General features: G+C 42.1%; 1 protein-coding gene across 2 annotated transcripts in view; it reads right to left on the bottom strand.

Annotated features, from left to right (window-relative positions):
* TAF2 (TATA-box binding protein associated factor 2) overlaps nucleotides 1–21,708 on the bottom strand; it is a 128,646-nt gene that overhangs the window by 67,947 nt on the left and 38,991 nt on the right. For both annotated transcript variants that reach the window (XM_089659051.1, XM_089659052.1), the window contains exons 12-15: nucleotides 19,431–19,585; nucleotides 17,100–17,214; nucleotides 13,621–13,730; nucleotides 11,374–11,439 (exon numbers count right to left, since the gene is read on the bottom strand). In XM_089659051.1, the coding sequence (XP_089515177.1) occupies nucleotides 11,374–11,439; nucleotides 13,621–13,730; nucleotides 17,100–17,214; nucleotides 19,431–19,585 (446 nt within the window). The remainder of the gene's footprint in view (nucleotides 1–11,373; nucleotides 11,440–13,620; nucleotides 13,731–17,099; nucleotides 17,215–19,430; nucleotides 19,586–21,708) is intronic.

Here is a 21,708-nt window from a genome sequence, read left to right as displayed (position 1 = left end):
TATGTCCTCCACATTGACCAGTCAGGCTTTGAACATCACACATGTATCTAATTAAATTTTTTCAACTCTCATCTTCCCTATGAAAATTAAAAAAAAACAAAAAAAAACAAAAAAAAAAAAAACTTCTTTGCAAGTGTCTTCCATGTTTGTAGACCGATGCGGTACACAATTCCGGCATTATGTCACCCCGATTATTTGTTTACATAGAGCAACCATCTACCATGGTTTTAAATTTGTATTTAAGTTTGGAAAGTGCCAGAACAGCATGTGAGAGGTATTTCAAAGACAGGAAGATGCTCATGAAACATTCTGGGATGCAGGAGTGTCAGGATGCAACAATGACAGTGGTTACACAGTGCACTTTAAAAGAGTATTGAGCAGGTATTACCCCACAGCAATGAGCATAGGAAGTTGTTGGGAAGAGTTATCCAGCTGCTGTGATCAATGTTCTGTAAAAGTCCAACCTACTCAGGCCCTGGACTGGGACAAAAAAAAAAAAAAAAAAAAAAAAAAAAAAAAAAAAAAAAAATCGGCGCTGGCATTTTAGACTGAGCAGCCAAATTGTCCAGGGACCGGGAAGGGGGGTTGGGCCTGTACAGCTGCAGGCATTCGCAGGGGTTTGGTGACAGAATATTCATGGAGTTGGCCTTCTGCACTGTAAAGTGGCACTGTGATAAAAAGAGGACTGCACTGTAAAGAGGCACTGAAATCATTACAGTGCAGTCCCCTTTATATCACTGTAATGATTTCAGTGCCCCTTTACAGTGCAGTCCTCTTTATATTACAGTGCCCCTAGCAATCACAGTCCCCATCACATCACAGTGCCCCTTGCAGTCATGCGCTGCCCCCCCCCCCCTTTTCTCTCTAAATCACAGTGCCACCCTGTCTATGACAGCTAGCTTCAGATGTCCAGACTTACACGGTAGTTGGCAGATGACCTCATATTTATGAGTAGCAGCAGATATATTTCAGTCCACTGTTCATGAGTTGGTTTGGGTGGGGGGGGGGGGGGGGGGAGGCGAAACTGAGAGAACACAGAACCTGCTCCTACTCCCTCCCCTTCCTGTGCATGTCCTGGTCCAGCTCCTTCCACCACTTACTCTGCTGATAGGATGATGAAGGAGGTGGTCGGGGATGTCTATACCCCTGACGAAGAAGGAGGTGGTCGGGGATGTCTATACCCCTAACGAAGAAGGAGGTGGTCGGGGATGTCTATACCCCTGACGAAGAAGGAGGTGGTCGGGGATGTCTATACCCCTGACGAAGAAGGAGGTGGTCGGGGATGTCTATACCCCTGACGAAGAAGGAGGTGGTCGGGGATGTCTATACCCCTGACGAAGAAGGAGGTGGTCGGGGATGTCTATACCCCTGACGAAGAAGGAGGTGGTCGGGGATGTCTATACCCCTGACGAAGGAGGTGGTCGGGGATGTCTATACCCCTGACGAAGAAGGAGGTGGTCGGGGATGTCTATACCCCTGACGAAGAAGGAGGTGGTCGGGGATGTCTATACCCCTGACGAAGAAGGAGGTGGTCGGGGATGTCTATACCCCTGACGAAGAAGGAGGTGGTCGGGGATGTCTATACCCCTGACGAAGAAGGAGGTGGTCGGGGATGTCTATACCCCTGACGAAGAAGGAGGTGGTCGGGGATGTCTATACCCCTGACGAAGAAGGAGGTGGTCGGGGATGTCTATACCCCTGACGAAGAAGGAGGTGGTCGGGGATGTCTATACCCCTGACGAAGAAGGAGGTGGTCGGGGATGTCTATACCCCTGACGAAGAAGGAGGTGGTCGGGGATGTCTATACCCCTGACGAAGAAGGAGGTGGTCGGGGATGTCTATACCCCTGACGAAGAAGGAGGTGGTCGGGGATGTCTATACCCCTGACGAAGAAGGAGGTGGTCGGGGAAGTCTATACCCCTGACGAAGAAGGAGGTGGTCGGGGAAGTCTATACCCCTGACGAAGAAGGAGATGGTTGGGGAAGTCTATACCCCTGATGAAAAAGGAGATGGTCGGGGATGTCTATACCCCTGATGAAGGAGATGGTCGGGGATGTCTATACCCCTGATGAAGGAGGTGGTCGGGATGGCTATACCCCTGATGAAGGAGGTGGTCGGGGGATGTCTATACCCCTGATCAAGGATCAAGCATCTCAGGAAGAACTGATGACAGTGTTGACTTCCACATAAGACTTCCATGGTAAGCCCAGTATGGCACCGACATCAAACAATAGACAATATGTAAACAAATGTACTTAACCGCTTCTGCACCACCCTATAGCAGAAATACTGCTACTGGACAGCATGGGTGTGCAAAATCACGTATATATCGCGGCTGCCAATCACCGGGCCCTGGCCAGTGATTACCGAGGATCTCCGACGTCGAGGAGGACTGTTTTGTCTACCAACAGTTCTCCTCCCTGTGGGCACAGCCATCCAAAGCAGTGTGATTACAGTGAAGCACACTGACACTGCCCCCTAGTAGAACACTCCCAGCACACAGTTAACTTCTTTCTGCCCAGTGCCATTAGTACAGTGTCAGTGCTTTTTTTTAGCACTGATCACTGTATTGTGTCACTGGGGATGTCAGGGACATCAAGTCAGTTCCTTCCAGTATCAGAATGCCCGGCGCAGTCCCGCTATAAGCCGTTGATTGCCATTACTAGTAAAAATTAAAAAAAAAAAAAAAAAAAAATTTAAATTCCAGTATATATACACACACCGCCATTTGTAAACGCTATAACTTTGACGTAAAAAAAAAATAAATTTACACGTATTGGGATTTTTTTTTTTTAGCAAAGACATGTAGCAGAATACATTTTGGCCTAAATTCATGACGAAATTTGATTTTTTCAATTTTTTTACTGGACATGTTTAACAGCAAAAAGTAAAAAATATAGTTTTTTTTTTCTCAAAATTGGTCTTTTCTTTTTTATTAGCGCAAAATATATAAACCGCACAGGCGATCAAATACCACAGAAAGAAAGCTCAATTCATGGGGAAAAAAAAAAGGGACGTAAATTTACCGTATTTTTTGTTCCATAAGACGCACCTGACCATAAGGCGCGCCTAGGTTTTAGAGAAGAAAAAGAAAAAAAAAAAAAAAAAAAAAAAAAAAAAAAAAAAAACATTCTGAACCCATGGACTGCATGCATAGTACAGGGGATGACCAGAAACTGCGGATACAGTACAGGGGATGACCAAGAGACTGCAGACAGTACAGGGGATGACCAAGAGACTGCAGACAGTACAGGGGATGACCAGAGACTGTGGACCTTTGGGGAGGGAGGGGGAGCGAGTAACTGAATTTGAGAAGTACCCGCTCCCAGTTCCGTGGAATCGTCCACCTTTTAGTGTGGGCACCCGGCTGTGACCGCAAGAGAAGCGCTGCGCTTTGTGAATGGCCCGACGTCTTCTGGGACACGACTGGTCCCAGAAGACGCTGGGCCATTCACAAAGCGCAGCGCATCTCGAACATGCGCAGTGGGCACTCGGGTGCCCACACTAAAGATGCCAGTGCGGGAAGACTGTACAGCGCTGGACCGAGGAACAGGCAAGGTCCTGCTGCAGAGAAGAGCTGAGCGGCTGGCCCAGTATTCTGACTTGGTGTCGGCGGCGGAAATACCGGACCACCTGCTCCATAAGACGCACTGAAATTTTCCCCCCTTTTTTTTGGGGAAAAAAGTGCGTCTTATGGAGCGAAAAATACGGTAATTTGGGTGCAATGTTGCATGACCGCGCAATCGTCAGTTAAAATAAACGCAGTGCCGTGATGCAAAAAAAGGCCTGGTCAGGAGGGGAAGGGGAATTGAATCCTCAGGAGGGTAAGGGGTTAAATAATGTAAAAAAAAAATAAATAATAAAAAAACACATGTGCAGCCAAATGCTGAACGGAGCATACCTTTATCCCCAGGAAGATCAGCCCAGATTATTATTATAATACAGGATTTATATCGCCCCAACAATTTGCGCAGTGCTTTACAAAAATGAAGGTAGACATTACAGTTACAATACAATTTGGTACAAGAGGAAACAGGAGGGCCCGGCTCATTAGAGCTTACAATCAGGAGGAAGGGTTGAGTGATTCAAAAGGTAATAGCTGTGGGGGGGGGGGATGAGCTGATTGAGGAAATAAAATGGAAGTTTACTAGGTAGAAGCAGGATAGGCTTCTTTAAAAAGAAAGGTTTTCAGGGATCGTCTAATGGTTGATAGATTAGGAGACTGCCAGAAAGATTGGGGTAGGGACTTCCATAGGATGGGAGAATCTTGGGAGAAGTCCTGGAGGAGAGCATGGGAGGAGGTGACACGGGAACTATAGAGCAAAAGGTGTTGGAAGGATCGAAGAGAGCATTTTGTTCGATATATTGAGACCAGACTGGTGATGTAGCTGGGGGCAGAGTTGTGAATGGCTTTGTAAGTTGTTAGTATTTTGAATTTTATTTGTTGGGCGAGTGGAAACCAGTAGAGGGATTGGCAAAGAGGGGTAGCAGACACTGAACGGTTGGTAAGGTGGATGAGCCTGGTAGATGTATTCATGATGGACTGGATGGGGGATAGCCTATGTAAAGGTAAGCTACTGAGGAGGGAGTTGAAGTAGTCGAGGTGAGAGATAACCAGGGAGAGAATTAGGAGCTTTGTGGTATCATTGGTTAAAATGGGGCATATTCTGGAGATGTTGCGGAGGTTGAGGTGGCATGATTTGGACAGGGATTGGATGTGGGCCTGAAAGGATGGTTCAGAAACCAGGGTTACCCATAGTACCCTAGCATTCAGGGATGAGTTGATAGTGGTGCCATTGATCCTGACCGAGAAATCAGGGGAAGAGGAACACGGGGGAGGAAATATTATGAACTCAGTTTTGGATAGATTGAGTTTTAAGAAGTGGTGTGACATCCAGTCTGATATGTCTGTTAGTAAAATCGGTGATATGTGGGGAAACGGATGGGGTGAGCTGAGAAGTAGAGAGATAGATTTGTGTGTCATCAGCATAGAAAAGGTATAGGAAGCCATTGGAGGTTATCAGCTGACCCAAGGAAGAAGCGTAGATCAAGAATAGGAGAGGTCCAAGGACAGAACCTTGGGAGATCCTGACAGTAAGAAGAGCAGGAGAGGAGGAAGTAGAGTTGTAAGTGACACTGAAGGTGCAGTGAGATAGGCAAGATTCGAACCAACGGAGAGTACAGTCACGGAGACCAAGTAAATAGAGTTTTGAGGAGGAGGGGGTGGTCAACTGTGTCAATGGCAGCGGAGAGGTCCAAGAGTAGGAGTATGGAATAGTGACCATTGGTTTTAGCGGTTAGTAAGTAGTTTGTGAGTTTTAGGAGAGCAGTTTCTGTGGAGTGTTGTGGGTGAAATCCAGACTGAAGCGGATCGAAAAGGTTATGCTCACTAAGGAGGCAGCTCAGCCGGTTGTACACTAGATGTTCAAGGAGTTTGGAGGCAAAAGGGAGTAAGGAGATTGGTCTTAGGTTGTTAAGATTGGTGAGGTCCAGTGAGCCCTTTTTAAGTATGGGGGTGATTAGCACATTTTTTAGAGAGTTGGGGAAGATGCCAGTAGAAAGGGAGAGATTGAAGAAATGAGTTAAAGAATGAAGGATAGAGCCAGAGGAAGACCATAGTATTTGCGAGGAACAGGGTCCAGGGGGCAGGTGGGCTTTAGAAATAAAGTTTACAAACCTCCTCTATAGTAGCTGGGTTAAACAAGGGAAGTAGAGATTGTGTAGGTGGACAAGGAGTGTAGGGTGAGGGAGATATCTGTACAGTGGAGATCTCATCACGAATTGCATCAATCTTATTTTTGAAGTGATTAGCAATCTCCTGGGCAGTGAGTGAGCTAGCGGGTGGAGATGAAGTAGGACGAAGTAGAGAGTTAAAGATAGAAAAGAGTTGACGGGGATTACGTGAGAGGGTGTTAATGAGAGTGATAAAATAGGTCTGTTTGGCAGTGCAGAGACAGGAATCTTATTTTTGAAGGGCACATTTATATTGGTCAAAGTCTTGCTGGGTCTTAGTCTTACGCCATAAACGCTCAAGACAATGGTTACGTTTGAGGCATCTGGTATTGTCTTGTTTGCCAGGGCTGTAGCGGTCGGGGCCTAATTCTGTGTGTAGTGAGGGGGGCCAATGTGTCCATGGTGGATGACAGTGAAATGTTGTATACAGAAGAGGCCAAGTTGGGGCAGGGCAGGGCTGAGATTTTGTCATAGAGACAATCTGTTGCTGAAAAAAGAAGAGAAGGGTTAAGATAACAAAGGTTTCGATGGGTAACTGTTCGGTAGTTGGAAGACAAGGAGAAGGAAGCCAAGGAGAGAGTGAAGCTAACAAGGGGATGATCAGAAAAAGGAAAAGGAAAGTTGGTGAGGTTGCAAGGAGTGCATAGGTAGGAGAATACAAGGTCGAGGCAGTTACCATTAGAGTGAGTAGAAGCAGTGTCCATTGATTTAGATAAAAAAAAAGTGGTTAGGCTCAGAAGTTTAGAGGTAGCAGGAGTGTTAAGATTGACAGGGATGTTGAAGTCACCAAGAATGATTGTGGGAATTTCAGAAGAGAGAAAGTAAGGCAGCCAAGGAGAGAAGTCATCAAGGAAGCTTTATACCGGTCCAGGAGGTCGGTAGATCATAGCAATTCTTAAAGAAAATGGAGAGAATAGTCGAATAGAGTGAACATCAAATGAGGAGAGGGACAGAGAGGGAGGTGAATGAAGAACCTGAAAAGTGCTTTGGAGGGGATAGGAGAATTCCAACTCCACCTCCTTTCCGTCCACTAGGCCTGGGAGAGTGTGTCCAGAGGAGACCACCATGGGAGAGGGCAGCAGGAGAGGGAAGTCAGATTCATGAAGCCAGGTTTCCGTAATTGCAAGTATGTTAAAGAAGTTTGTGATAAAAAGGTCATGGACAGAGGTGAGTTTGTTACAGACAGAGCGGGCATTCCAAAGGACACAGATAAAAAGGGGAGGCTGATTCTAGGAAGAAGAGGAATAGTAACTAGATTGTGTAGATTGAGGCTGCTGTTAAAGGATAGGGGGTGCTGGGTGTGTTGATCAAAGGAAAAAGATGGTGGCCCAGGATTTGGCAAAATGTCTCCAGATGTTAGGAGAAGCAGAATGGTGAGGGAGGTAATGTGGGAGAATGACACAAATGCAGGGACAGGTTCCAGTGTCCTGGAGGTTTTATTAGTATGTGGGTTCAGAATTAGCAGGAGTTGATGAGTACAGTAGTAAGGTGCAAAACAGGAGTGAGGGTGATATATATATATATATATATATATATATATATATACACATACACACACACGCTGTGGGGTGGAGAAGAGAGAGTTTGAAGAGAGAGGATACAACTGTGAGAAGGAGGAGTAGGTAGTGCATGTTACAGAGTGGTGGGATGAAGAAGCAGACTGAATAGGAAAACAGGTCACCTGTAGTCTGTTTAGTATTTGAAGTTGTCTGCTGTGGTTTCTTGCTTTGTGCAGTCGCTGAAGTGCAGAGCCAAAGTGCAATGATCAATACTTGATCCAAGATTAATACTTTATCCATGATTATAGTTGCCAATGCTACCCCTGGCTGTGCCTCCCCTAAGCAAGGACTAAATTTTATTTATGAGTTGGGTGGGGGTATTGCCAATTAATCAATTAGGAACGCATAGCAGAGACACATGGCTAGCAGGGCAAACTTATCACACTAAAAGGAGGACTACAAGAGAGCAGAGTTGTAAAGATTAGGATCAGCTCATAAATTTGGGCTAGACAATAAGCGCAAACTAAACACCACAGTAATATGGACCAGAGTTAAAGATTTTTTAAGCAGTAAGAATGACCAATAAGAACATTGATAGTTATGAATCAGCTCCAGTTAGAGGTGGATTTTAAAAGGATAATAGATTACCATAGAGGAGTGCAGGGTGAATTAACATTCATACATGGCATGGGCGATAGTACAGATGGATATTGCTCGCAGACATTTACCTGTGATGGGATAGATCATACACATACAGTGTACACACACACTTACAAACACACATTGTACACAAATATATACACACACATTACTCACTAACTGCCAATGACAGATGCTTGCCTGGGCACCCATCCCACCTCTATTAGCTGTACAGGATACATGAGACAGCTCTCAGCCTCCTCTGAGGTGTCAATGGCCATTAGAAGAGACATCAGTCTGGAGCTCCAGGTGGTATAGCCACACCCACCCAGCCTGCTGGTCCCAAACAACACTGTTGGCTGCGTGGAAGAGCCGACACAGGAATGGTCACAAAGCAGGAGGGAAGCGGCGACCACGGGACGCAGGTAGCGGCTGCGGTTTACCTTTCACCATGTAGCCGGTCACCAACAGGCCATGAACCAGGTGGCCCTGGCCCACCGGGCAGATGCCCAGTGTGCCTTATGACCAGTCTGGGCCTGAACCTACCTATATCTCATATATAAAGCCATGACTGCACAGATGTTACTGATCTTAGAAGATAAAAATCCATGTGGTAGTGATTATTATAGCAAAAGAACAGGGAAAGACCACCTAATGAAACACAACATATCACTAACATATGGATCACTCTTATAAAGGAGACACCGAATTCTTCCAGATTGTGAAAACCAGGACATTGCATGCATCCATAAGAGATTTTCATACCTTGCGATCTGTTCCTTTTTTTGTCAGGCTTATGCAAAAATATAAATAAAACTTTTGTACTCAATTAAAAATCCTTTCCTTGTAGACCATTAAAGGACAAATTAAGTTTGTAACCTTTGGCTTATACTGCTGCCCAATAAAAAGGACTGGACACTGGCAATGTTTCAGTTTTGTAACAAAGCAGTACTGAAACCATGAACAAACACAGAGAATGTGGGATCTGTGTCCAAATTAAGGGTAGGCAACAGCAACAATACACTAAGAGATCCACAAAAAAACAGAACTGGGGACTGCTTGTAGCTCAAAGATCTGTCTAAATGGCAGGACGCCTAAAGCTGGCATCAGAAGAGGCGACATCCAAGTGGTAAAATGTGTTGCACGTGTAAACAGAAGACCAGGTGGCAGTCTTGCAAATCTGGGAAACTGTAGCCCGATGCCAAAAAGTGTAAAAAGAACTCACAGTTCTACTAAAGTAGATGACCTTTACAAGTAGATGTCTTTGTCAAGATCACCTTGACAGGAAAAGGTGGAACCCGATCCTTGAGACATAAGCTTGGATGATGGTCTGCCTGGGCCAAATAGATTTTATGAAACGAGAAGCTGGTGCACCCTTCCGAGGAGACAACAGAGGCAAAAGTCCTTTGGTGAACTGGAGCCGAACAGAGGGAGGAAAGGACAATGTCCTGGTTGAGGTGGAAGACAAAAATAACCTTAGGCAAGAAGGAAGTCTTGGGCCTTAAAGTATAACTAAAAGGCATAACTTTTTTTTAGTTTTAGATAGAGTGGAGATGGATTGGAATCCCTGTCATTTTTTATTGTCTGTGCCCCCATTAGGTAGATTCACTCTCTATTTGTCCTGTTTTGGGTTGTCCTTAAAAAAGTAATAGAGGGGGAATATTCTAATAGGAGCACTTGTTCTGGTGATCTGGGGGTCCCCAAAGAATTGCCTTAATTTGCAGGGATTTTCTCTCACTTCCTGTTTGGCTATGGGACAGGAAGTGAAGGTAAATTTTCACAATGGGACACAGATGGTGAATAAAAAAAAAATAAAAAAAAATAAATAAAATATCTGACGGGGTATAGCCCTCCCTTACTCTATCCAAAATTATATATATATATATATATATATATATATATATATATATATATATATATATATATACATACATATACATATACACACACACACACACATATATATACACATACATACACACACACATATATACACACACTGTAGTTCTATATATTTCTATTTTAAAATCACCTTGCCCTAATGCAAAACCAGAAAGGGATCCTTCCAGTATAAGGGCCCTTTCAGACATGCAGTAATAAATACCACCCTCTGGAAAGTAATCCACAGTGGACTGCTTCTCAGAGGGTGGCATAGCAGCACCTAACAGGCATTGAGGAGGCACTGAAAGGCAGTAAAGAGCGCGCAGAGTGTGTATCACCTTACCAAGCAGACAATGCCAGCACTCAATGCCCACAGTGTTAACCCATTCTGTGACAAAGCTGGTATAAGCAAGGAATAATGAGGTATCTCCCAGTGCTCAGCCTGACTGGCGTACTCACTAAGTGAATCACCAGCGACAGGGCAAAATGAGGCAATACCAGCAGCTCTGTATCTTTTACCAAAACGGACTCTAAAAAGCACCCAGTGGTCACATCTTGGGTTATTCCCACAACATCCAGCCCAGCAGAAATGGAAGTGGAACTCCAAAAGTCAAGTTGAGGATGACTGTTCTGGAAAACCACAGTTGAAGAGACAAAGCATAAGTAGTGATGTAGAGAAGCACGTTGATTGAAGGAAAAAAAACAAAAAGAAAAAAAATCAAGGTAGACAAAGAAAAAAGGTGTTAGGAAAAAACAAAAGCAAAAAAAAAAAAAAAAAAAAGGATACTTTTTTTTCCATAGCAGAACTGTAGAAAAGATGTCCGTCCTTCAAGGACACTAGTAAACAACTGAGGCATGCTAGTGGTAAACGGAATTATCCTTAGCTGGCTTACAGTTTTTTTACTCTTGTTTGCCAGTGTCTACTCTTTAGGCAGCAGCAGTATAGCCCAAAGGTTAAGACTTCCTGTGTCCCTCAATGGAAACAGAAAGAAATTTAGTTTTAAAACTATTAAAATTGTGCAGGATTTTGGTACAGAATTGTGTCAAATGAAAGAGCCCTGCCATAGATTATATTGCTAAACTAAGTAGGAATTGGGAGACTATGAGGTCAGACAGATGTGACAAGACTTCAGGTGACCTTGGACTCCTGACTGTCATGCTATATAAAAAAAAAAAAAAAAAAAAAAAAAAAGGCAAAGTAACTAAAGCTAAATTGCAACAAAATGAGCAAACCAGCACAGGTTTAAGATTTTAAAACTAAACATTCAGAAGCTTCAATAATCCACAAAATTTCTTAAGCGGCTCTAGAGCTAGAGATAGGGCTGTTATGAAGCCCCCTGGAGTTGAGGGTTCATTTAGTCTTCTGGGCAAGCTTCAAGCAACTTCTGTGTTGCCAAACCTAATTTAGACTGATACAGTGTTCTATCTGCCTAAAAGTATTATACTTCTTTATATCTCCATATTACAGCCGGGAGACCCATGATCCCAGTTGCTCTAAGCATGCAAATTTTGCCAGGACAAAACTCTGGCACATTCCCACTGCTTGTTAAATTAACTTAGTACTTGAGTTAAATGTTTATTTTATAGAACAGGCAAAGAAAAAAAAAAAAAATCAACCTACTCCATTGCAGAAAGGTCCATGTCAACTTCTTCCCCGTTCATCAGTGGAATTTTTTTCTTTTTATTTCTGAAGGAAAAAGGACAAAACTCTTGAACAGGTCAATCTTTTAAGAAGTAAAACAAGGAGAGGGGTGAGATCAATAAAAAAATAAATAAAATAATCACTGTAGGGTTTTAAAAGGTAGTAGAAACCAGATGCCATAATCAGTTCCAACCCAAATAAATGCTACCTACAAACGTCTACTAATAGACAGCAGTGTTTGTACAACAGAGCCAGCAAACAATTTATAGAGATTTTTCTTAACATTTGCACATTTGCATTGGTCATTGTTTACTTATAGAGGTGAGAATGCTCTGGGTTGGGTTGTCCCAGAGTAAAGCCTAACTTTATCCCTTAAAATGCTGCAATAGCAAGCTTACCTGTGTTGAAGAGGACATAGAGATAGAAATGTTTCACTGTGCTTTCCTGCCTGCACAGTATTTGCTCGATAAAGGTTTCAGCCAGCCCCTGAACTTATGCTATTCCTTACAGGGGCCATCTAGAAAAGTAAATGAATGAGACTGCTGCACCCATAAGCACTAGGGCACATAGACCGGCTTGCACTTTTTCAGGTAAAGGCTGTGTCCACTCAGTAAAGATTGTCAAAGTAGGGGCTACATTTAAAAACATTTTGCTCTGTGGGTTACACCAATGAAGTGGAGCTGTAAAGAAAATTTCAGCTAAAGGGTAAATCCACTGCTTTCGTGGGGGGAAAATAAACAAATATATAACTGCAACACAAGCCATATTTTTTTTTAATGTTATTAAAATAAAAAATACCTCTTTCTTCTTCCCTCCCATAGATTCACACAGATATTCTTTTTGCATAGGGTGTATAGGATCCCTGGATTTTTGTACACTATCAGTGTGAGGGATGACCCTTGCTGCGCCAGGTGCGGACATCCCTCAGGATCCCTTATCCATCTTCTGTGGTAAAGTTGCAAGCTGAAAGGTACTTGGCTTAGGTAGTTGGTACACTAAATAGCTTATTGGGGATTAACCTCCCGGTTGAACCCCTCACGTGTCAGTTAGGCTATGTTGATTCATCTTCAATGGACTACAATTTAGTGATTACTGTTTCTCGAGCTTTACTTGTAGCTCGTAGGCTGTTTGCACCTAAATGGACCTTGTCTCGCCAACCCACTTTCTCTGAATGGATAACAAATCTTAATAAATGTATCTACTATGATCAACATACATACTCTATCAGGAACTACATACGAAAGTTCGTAACCACATGGTCCAAATAGTATATGTGCCCTAACCTTTCCTAAGTTTCTAGGAAGTTTTATAGGAACACTATATGCATGCCAGTCATGTTTTCTGTACCTCGCTGTGTCTGAATTTGAATATTACTATTTCAGATCTTACGCACTAGAGGTTCTGTAATTCCACCTTTTTTTATATGGTTGCTCCTTCTTATGTGGTTTCATTTTTCCACCTTGCATGGCGGCCTTTTTGTGTCTTTCCGTTTATATAACAATCTCCTAAATAAAAATGGAAGAAAAAAAAAAAAACCCACAACAACCTTTTCCTTTCAATCTGTAATTTTCTGTAAAATTGAATGCAATATGGCAACCTCAGCAGGAGGGAGGGGCCAGGAGCAGACATGGGACCCCAGAAGAGGAGGATCGGAGCTGCTCTGTGCAAAGCCACTGCACAAAGCAGGTAACTATGGTGCGTTCATTATTTTATTTTTTTTAATTGCCTTTAACATCACTTTAAAAATTTTGTTCTAGGTGGTCCTGACTGGTAAACTTGTTACTATCCATATTTTTTATTTCTATAAAAGCAATGTCTAAAATGGTTATAGTATCAGAATGCCATTTATAGTCAATTGGTGCTTAGCAAAGTGTTCCTTTAAAACAGATACAACTCAAATTTGGAGACATTATTCTTCTGTACCTTGTTCAAAGTTAAGACAGCAGGTTATGATCAGCTCATGTGTATAAACTGCCTTCTGTTTATAGAAGATTAAACATGTGTTAAGGAACAGGATCCCGGTGGGCAACAAAGTGGAAACACATGTGCTATTAAGTCACTTAAAACTGTATCAACATTGAAGAAAGACGTAATATAGGGTTTCAAGCATGGCCTGCAGTGCTGTATATCATTATATATTTAAAACACACAAAGGAAATGAAAACAAAGAGTAGGGCAGACATGGGACAGGAGGCCCTGACTGAACTAATGGTCTTCATTGATTACCTTCTGCTCTTTGAGTGACAGGGAATGTCATGTTTCAGGCTGTTCTCCTCAATCTGTAAAGTGTGGTTAAAAGATCCATCCAGCTCTTGAACAGTTACTTTAAGGGGGCCCTAAGGAAGAATACAAAACATATACAGTCATTAATAAAGGCACAGGAAATTGGGTTTCAAAGAAAGTTTCCCTGCTTTTAACTTTTTCCATTTGCATCTAGCTTACAACTCTCAGGAGTTAAGCCACTTGCACCAAATGTTCATTACCTATTCCCCAAGTCAATGCAGTTAAAATGTAATTGAAGCCAGACTAGGGTAAGTATATTTTTCAAAATGTTGTTTTCATGGCAATTTAAGATAGGTGGGGCACTATGATATTAGTGCACCTTGCCATTTAGTACAACGTCTGCTATAAGACTCTCCACTGAGGCATTTATCTCTTTGTTCTTTCCTCTTATCAGAATGTAATTTGTTAGCAGATAAACACTGACTGCCTCTTTGTCCTGCTTCTCCCTCTCCAAGACTGAGGTCTGTTGTGTGGAGGACTGCAAGATGCTGATACCCAGAAAAATTCAGGCACTTATACAGCTTGTTGTTTTCATTGCTGTATTTTGTATCTTCCTGGAAAACATTGCTTCCCCCTTCCCCTCCAGTGCTCCATGACGGCAGAGCTGAGTAGCAGCCACACAACTCATCACAAGTGCCCTCACAGACTACAGAGGAAGAAATGGGGCTTGCAAACCATGTCTGCGGAGTATGGAGTTTAACCCTGATGCCATCTGGACTGTACTGTACTTTAGACACTGCACAACTGATGTAACAGGAAAGGCTATGGTGATGTAAGTTGGTAGCTGAATGAGAATCTGACTTCATATTCATTTATCGATATCCACCTACTATGATTTAAAGTGCTTGTAAACCACTAACATGAAATATGAACAAAGCATATCCCTCTATAGTGTGTACTTGTCTCAATCCAAAGCACAAAGTGCCATTTCTGTCTGCTGTTTCGTTCCTTTGCTATCTGCAAGAGTCACTTCTGACAATTTTTCTGACACCAAGGAGGTAAAAAGGTGACAGGGAAGGACCTCCATCATACAGTCTGCGATTGACAGCCTCAGTTCAGTTCTTGTGAGCTGTGTGAAGAGTGTTGTGTCCTTTCCCTGTAAATAGCAGTCAGCTCTTTTCACTGAAATCTGCAGAACAGAATTTCAGCTCCCTGCCCCTGGCTTGCTAAAAGCTCAGACAAGCTGTATACGTTTTGCACTTTGAATAGCTGTAGAGAAGAGGGCTGCAGATAAACAGGTACAACTCATGTAGGAGGATTTGTTTAATCTCTTTGTATCACCTGAGGATAGTTACTTCATTGGGCATATGTAAGGGTTTACAATCACTGTAAGGGCCAGTGGATGGAATTGTGATATGCAGCAAGGGAATAGTCATCTGGCACTTCTATTTTTTAAAATTAAAACCAAGACTCTGTGCTAATAAAACAAAAATTCTGCCCTCGGTGAAACATAAAAACAGTGGTATAGATCAAATCATGATGCAACATTTAGTGCAAAAGGAAAGCTGCCACCATAAATACCGACATACTATTTCTTAATGATGCAAAACTTTACATAAAAAAAGTGTGATTCACAATGATCATAAACAGTGAACACAATTAATGTCCCTTTAAATCATTACACACAACGTCAAAATTGAAAAACTATAAATTGCTTCATCTATCAACAGTCACTTTCAGCTAAAATCCAGTCTTAGGTTTTTTTTAAACATACAGATGGACAGAAATGACTGGTTTATGGTCTTTCAGACTTTAGGGGGGCCAGACTGTGCCCAGTGGGAGTAAACAATGCCCCATCTTTGGTATTAGGGGGAGAAATAGTTGGTGTCAGTGGGAGGAATAGTGCTTCATTGTTGGTGTCAGTGGCAGGAATAATGCCTCAAGGGGACAGGAAAGATTGGTGATCATGTGACCACTGTCTCCATGAAAATTAATCTTTAGTCCAGACTAAAAGCTGGACAGCTCCAAAGCTGCAAAGGGTGGGCCAACTCAGTATTGAACCCTACGGACTATGACTGGGATGTCATTAAAGTTCATGTGCTGGTAAAGGTAGGCTTCCCAATACGTTTGGCAATACGTGTGTATGTATATACAGGGATGTTCAACTTATATCGCCCGATCCCCGAGACATGCAGTTTCGGGTGCCAGGAAGGTAATTTTTTTTTTTTTTTTCACCTTTCGCCCTGCTGTAGGCAAGCAGCAGGGCCCATCTGTCAGGTTGAAGCATTCAGGCGGCAGCGATGCTGCCTGATTGCTTCCACACAGCCCAATATGTTGCCAGCCTCCGCCCCACCCGCCCGTTGTCTCCTAAGCGCTTTTAGACCCTGCAAATCTCCAAGAAGAGAACCTGTCACCAAAAAACATCACATAGATGATATTTTGTCCCCGATGTGATGAAAAAAAAGTTAAGTAAAAACAAAAAATTTTTAAGTTACACCCAAGCATATAACCCCAACCCCCACCATTTTTTTTAAAGGCCCCCCCACCCACACATGTACAAACGTAAAAGCACTGGGGCGCCTATGCATGAAAACGACAATTGTGGTACACATTATATATTGCCGCGCTAGCCAGAACTAGAGCAATAATTCTAGCACCAGACCTCCTGCGTAACACTAAACTGATGACCTAGAAGGGGCTTTAAAAGCTTCACCTAAAAAATATAGGATTACTAAAGTTTGTTGCCATTCCATGAGCGCAAATTTAAGGTTTGACTTGTATATTTCTATTTACTCAATGCAACCTCGCCTTTTATATTTTACAAAAAATTGGATAATTTATTGCTTTTTGTGCCCCAAAATTAAATTTAAGTGTATTTTTTTACAGAAATTTTGCATTTCCTACACCTTTGTGATAATATCATGCGACACAAAATTTGGACCTACCACTATTGTATTCTCTAGAGTCTCTGACTTCAGAAAACATATGTTTGGGGGTTTTGTGTAATCCTCAGGCCTTAAATTGTTTTTTAAACGTGTGCAAAACCAGCTCTGGTAGCAAAAGGGATAAAAGGAAAAGCCGGACACTCCCCTTAACTGATGAGCACCCAATCAGTGCTCATTACACTGCAAGGTCTCTCCCCTCCCCGCTAGTCACCGGGTGCGGTGCTGGAGACAGGCAGGGAGGGGAGGAGAATATAAACAGCGCAATGTTAAAAATATTAAACGTTTAAGTCACCATAACAACCCTTTTGTTTTTAAAAGCCCCAGACATTACTTAAAAGCAGATTTAAATATGTTTTGGTTAAAATGTATATTTTCTTTATCAGGACAAGTAGATTGGGATACAGTTTTAGTCCCTGGACAAGTAGTTTGCAAGAAAAATTCCACACCATAATACACACACACACACTTTCTATGAGAGGTAATGAAAACCTTCTAATCCATGGAATTCTAGAACACAGTGAGAAACCTAAGGCTTACCACATATTTCTGGGTTCCCGGGGAAGTGCAGTCCTGCTTAATCTCCAATTCCAAAACATTTCGCTTTCTGTTAAAAGCAAAGCTTCCGTAAAACTTTACAACACCGCTCTGGTCTCTGGGTGGCAGAGTTAAGGACCTCCCAAAAAATATAACAGAGAATGTAAAAAGCACACGATCGGCTGATTTAAAATTAAAGAGAATAGTAGCACAGTGATGTGGATCCAGCGCTTTCAGAAGTTGATGTTGTGTCAGTTAGTGCCATTGATATCTCAGCTTAGGCAACTCAAATTTGAGCCCTGTGTACAGTGCAACTGTAGATACATATTAAAGTGCCCCGTGTACAGTGCAACTGTAGATACATATTAAAGTGCATATAAATCCTAACAATGAGCTTCTCCTGTGCTCCCTGTTAAATATACCATTGAAACAAACAAAAAAAAAAAAAAACAACACACAATGGCTTCTCAGAGAGTTTCCCTTTGCTGTCAATCACAACCAGTGAGGAGGGAGCGGAAGGGATACACAGATGAATGGATGGATGATATGGATATAGAGAGCCAACATGGGAGCGAGTTGGGGACCTGAGAAGAGAAGGACCTCAGAAGAGGAGGATCAGGGATGCTTTGTGCAAAGCCATTATGCAAAGAAAGTAAATATAACATGTTTGTTATTTAAAAAGAAACAAAAAACGTTTAGAATCACTTTAAGCAAAAGACAACTGGACAGGGTTGATGATTTTAGTTCAGTAAAAGCACTGTGGGGGAAATTACTAAGTGCTCTGTCACATTCAGGGTGGAGTACAGCGTGTTATATCTCCTCCTCACCACCAGATTTAACCCTATTAAGCCACACTACTGTGCCGCATTTGTGAGTATTGCAGGTGGTTGTGCCACAACTGCACTGAGCACAATGGGTGAGTTTTAGCTAATTTTCTGCAGTATTTATATGTATAATATCAAGTTAACAAAAACAATCATATTAACCCCTTCCCACCATACCTTTAAACAGTTCTAAATACGTGGGGGAGCAGGAAGGATTGTCGCAATGATCACAAGTTTGGAAGCTGGTCCCATTGGCTACCAATTCTTTACTCTGGACCAACAGCAGTCAGCACACTCTCAGGACATAAACATCGGCCACCCAGTGACACATATGTGCTGTGAGAGGTAAAGTCCACCCTTTTGCCCCCACACATCTGTGTTGGGCAGTCGTAAAGGTGTTAATTTTAAAATGCTAAGACATTACCATGCTCAACCTCACTGCTCAGGCATATTTTGCAACTGCCATCAAGCTGGTCTTGAGCAATGGATGGGACAACCAGTGCTGGCGCACCTAGTAGCTGACAGAGGCTGGAAGAGATCAGCAGCACTGAGATGTAAATGGCCTTTATAAAAAAAACAAAAAAAACACACGTATATGTTTAAAACCAGTATTTTATGAAAAAGGGCAATTTTATGATCTATAGTACTTTAGCATGTGAAATGTCATCAGATTGGGGTTAAGATTTACCTTTAGGGCTGGTTTACACCTCTTCAGTGTATTGTGAGTGCATTGCACTATACAGGAGTTGGAAATTAACTTTGTTTAATGCACTACTTAAGTCCTCTAGCAAATGAGCATTCTTTTGCCATAACCTGCAAGTATGCACAGCATACTAGCAAATTATGGCACATTTAACTGCTAAAGAGACCTCTGCAGCACTGACAGCCCTGATCGCCGTCATTTCTCTGTCACCCAAGCTGACATCTTTTAACCAGGTATCTTCTAGGTTTTGCTGTCTTGATTGATTAGTTTGGGATGTCTTAATTCCTGTGTATGGGAATGAAGTGAATTCATCTTGGCACCAAAATTGTACATGGAGCTAAATATTGTCTGCTCAGTGTACAGCACTAAAAAAAATGCTTTCAGGCAGAAAACGCGTTTCTTGCTGCAGTAGAGACCTGCCAGAATTAACACATATTCAGTACAGAATTAACACACAAATCAACAGAAATGACATCAACCATACTGTTTTTTTTTTTTTTTTTTTTTTTTTTTTTTTAACCACACCTCACCTAAAACCCAATAGTGTGAACAGACCCTAAAACTGAAAATGCAGATTCTTACATAAACCCATTCATGGCTCTCTCTTTAAAACTCTACTGGAAAAAATGCGTGCCACCCTTCAAAAAAGTCTTACAGGAAAGGCCCCACAGGAGAGGGATAGACCTGCACTTCTGCAGGTTATATCATTCATTTCATTGGGCTTCGTTTCTACGTTGGTCTTTACCGTATCACTGACATAGGGCTGGCAACAAGAACATCAGTAAAAAATTAGGATGAAAAGGATACACCCACTGCTTTATAAGAGGTTGGATGTCTTTTCCAGACACGTTGGAAATGGATTTCAGAAAGCCAGATGTGGAAACCAACATCTGACTCCACATGTGGGACTGGAACTTCTGCGATGAAGCAGTGCTGGCCAGGCTTAAAAGCTTGTTGAAAACCTTGAGTGAGGAACAAAAGGACAGCAGTCGTTAGGAGCCATGAAATGCAATGCAAACTGGGCAGCAACGTCAAAGGAAAGGAAAAAAAATAAAAAAATCATCACATCTGAAGCATGGCAGGGTACCATAATGAACATAATGCAAAGGTGAATGAAAGACAGTTTATGTATCACATCTGTGCTTAGGAGTATCACCCTAAAAAGAGCTCATGTTTATTGTACACAAACTCATTTTTCTCAGCAATTAAATGTGTTCTTTAATCTGAAAAGCAATCTACTGCTTGATGTAAAACAGTAAAAAGCCGTACACGCTGGAGTCTTCTTGTCCATGTCTTCTCCATTTTGTTTGCAGACACACTAGACAGTGCCAGATATATACTCTTTTTTTCCTACTAGGCTACCTTGTGTAAACAAAAACATATAGAACAAAAACTTAAGACTTAAGTGTTACTAAATCCAGGACCATGCATTCACTATATCTGGTCTTCCACAGTACACAGAACATCGAAATGCAATTATTTTAGTAAATGTAAACTACTAGATACCTTTTCTCATCAGCAGTTAGAGCAGTCCTATTACTTCTATCAGTGTCCAGCAATGCACTGGTTAAAGCTTGTAGGAGTTTTCATTCTCCTCTAGGAGGATGCATGACCCCTGACCTCTGTCTGGACAGTGCTAACTGGCCCTGTGCTGATCACATGCACTTTCCCAAGAAAATAAATAAATAAAAACCTCTCTAGCAATATACACCAAACTGAGCATGTGCAGAGTGACTCCACACAATATCTCTTATCAGGAGATAAGAGGGGGACACTGGAAGAAGGGGGGGGGGGAATCAGAGAAAACAGGATCAAAACAGCCTTTTTTACACAATGCAGAGGATTAACCTCTTAGGTTCCACAGTGAGTATAACAAGCATGCTTTACTGCATATACAGACTGATTCTGATTCTATCTGTTGTGGGTTTAGTAACACTTTACAATATAATAATACTTGCATGCTCACAGTCATAAATTACAAATTACAAAACTTGTAATACAAAATTAACACAAGCAAGTACCTGTCCACAGAGAAAACATAGTATTAACAACCAGAAACATGTCTGCAGATATAGAATTAGAACCATTTTTGACATAACCACAAGCATGTTTAACCGCTTCCCACCCGCAATGTACTGCGGCCGGGCGGCAGCAACAAGCAAAGCAACGTACCCGTACATCGCTCTGGCTGTACTAACACACAGCATCACCTGCTGGCGCACTCAATCGATCTCCTCTCTGGATCAGTCACACATTTGGCTATAGATGTCTCACCCTCTTACCCATGAGCCAGTTTTTAAATTCTAATATGTGAGTTACTACTTATCTTTCTATTAAATACCCTCACAGTACTCACTTAGAGGTGATGTGTTTCTTTGTTTCCCTTCCGCAGAGTTATGCTTTGCTCCTATGCAGCTTGCCCTTAGTGCCTACTGGACCCTTACCCCTGCCCATTTGGAACTCATCAAAACATACATGGACTGCCACACCATGTGCCAGTTATCCCTTTTGTATGGAGTCAGAAAGTAAAAGCTACGTAAAAAAAAAATAAAAAAAAAAAAATATATATATATATATATATATATATACACACATATATATACATATATATATATACACATACATACATACATACACAGTTGCAAGAAAAAGTATGTGAACCCCTTGGGATTACGTGGAGTTTAGCATGAATTGGGCATTAAATGTGCTCGGAACGTCATCTAAGTCACAACAATAGAAGAACACAGTCTGCTGAACATAATACTACACAAACATTAGATTTTGCCATGGTTTAATTGCACATAACATGTAAACATTCACAGTGCAGGGAGGAAAAAGTATGTGAGACCCTAGCTTAATGACTTCTCCCAGAGCTAATTGGAGCCAGGAGTGAGCCAACCTTGACTCCAATCAGTGTGATGATATTGGATGTGTTGCTGACAGCTGTCCTGCCCTTAAAAAACACACACCTGTTTTGGGTTTACTGGTTTCAAGAAGCACTGTCTGATGTGAACCATGCCTCGCAGAAAAGAGCTCTCAGAAGACCTACGATCAAGAATTGTTGACTTGCATGAAGCTGGAAAGG

Source organism: Staurois parvus, unplaced genomic scaffold, assembly GCF_062004578.1.
Source record: "Staurois parvus isolate SC_StPar_1 unplaced genomic scaffold, SC_StPar_1.0 ptg000030l, whole genome shotgun sequence".
Lineage (NCBI taxonomy): Eukaryota > Metazoa > Chordata > Amphibia > Anura > Ranidae > Staurois > Staurois parvus.
Note: the sequence above shows the minus strand (reverse complement) of the source record. Positions and strands in the feature narration are given on the sequence as shown.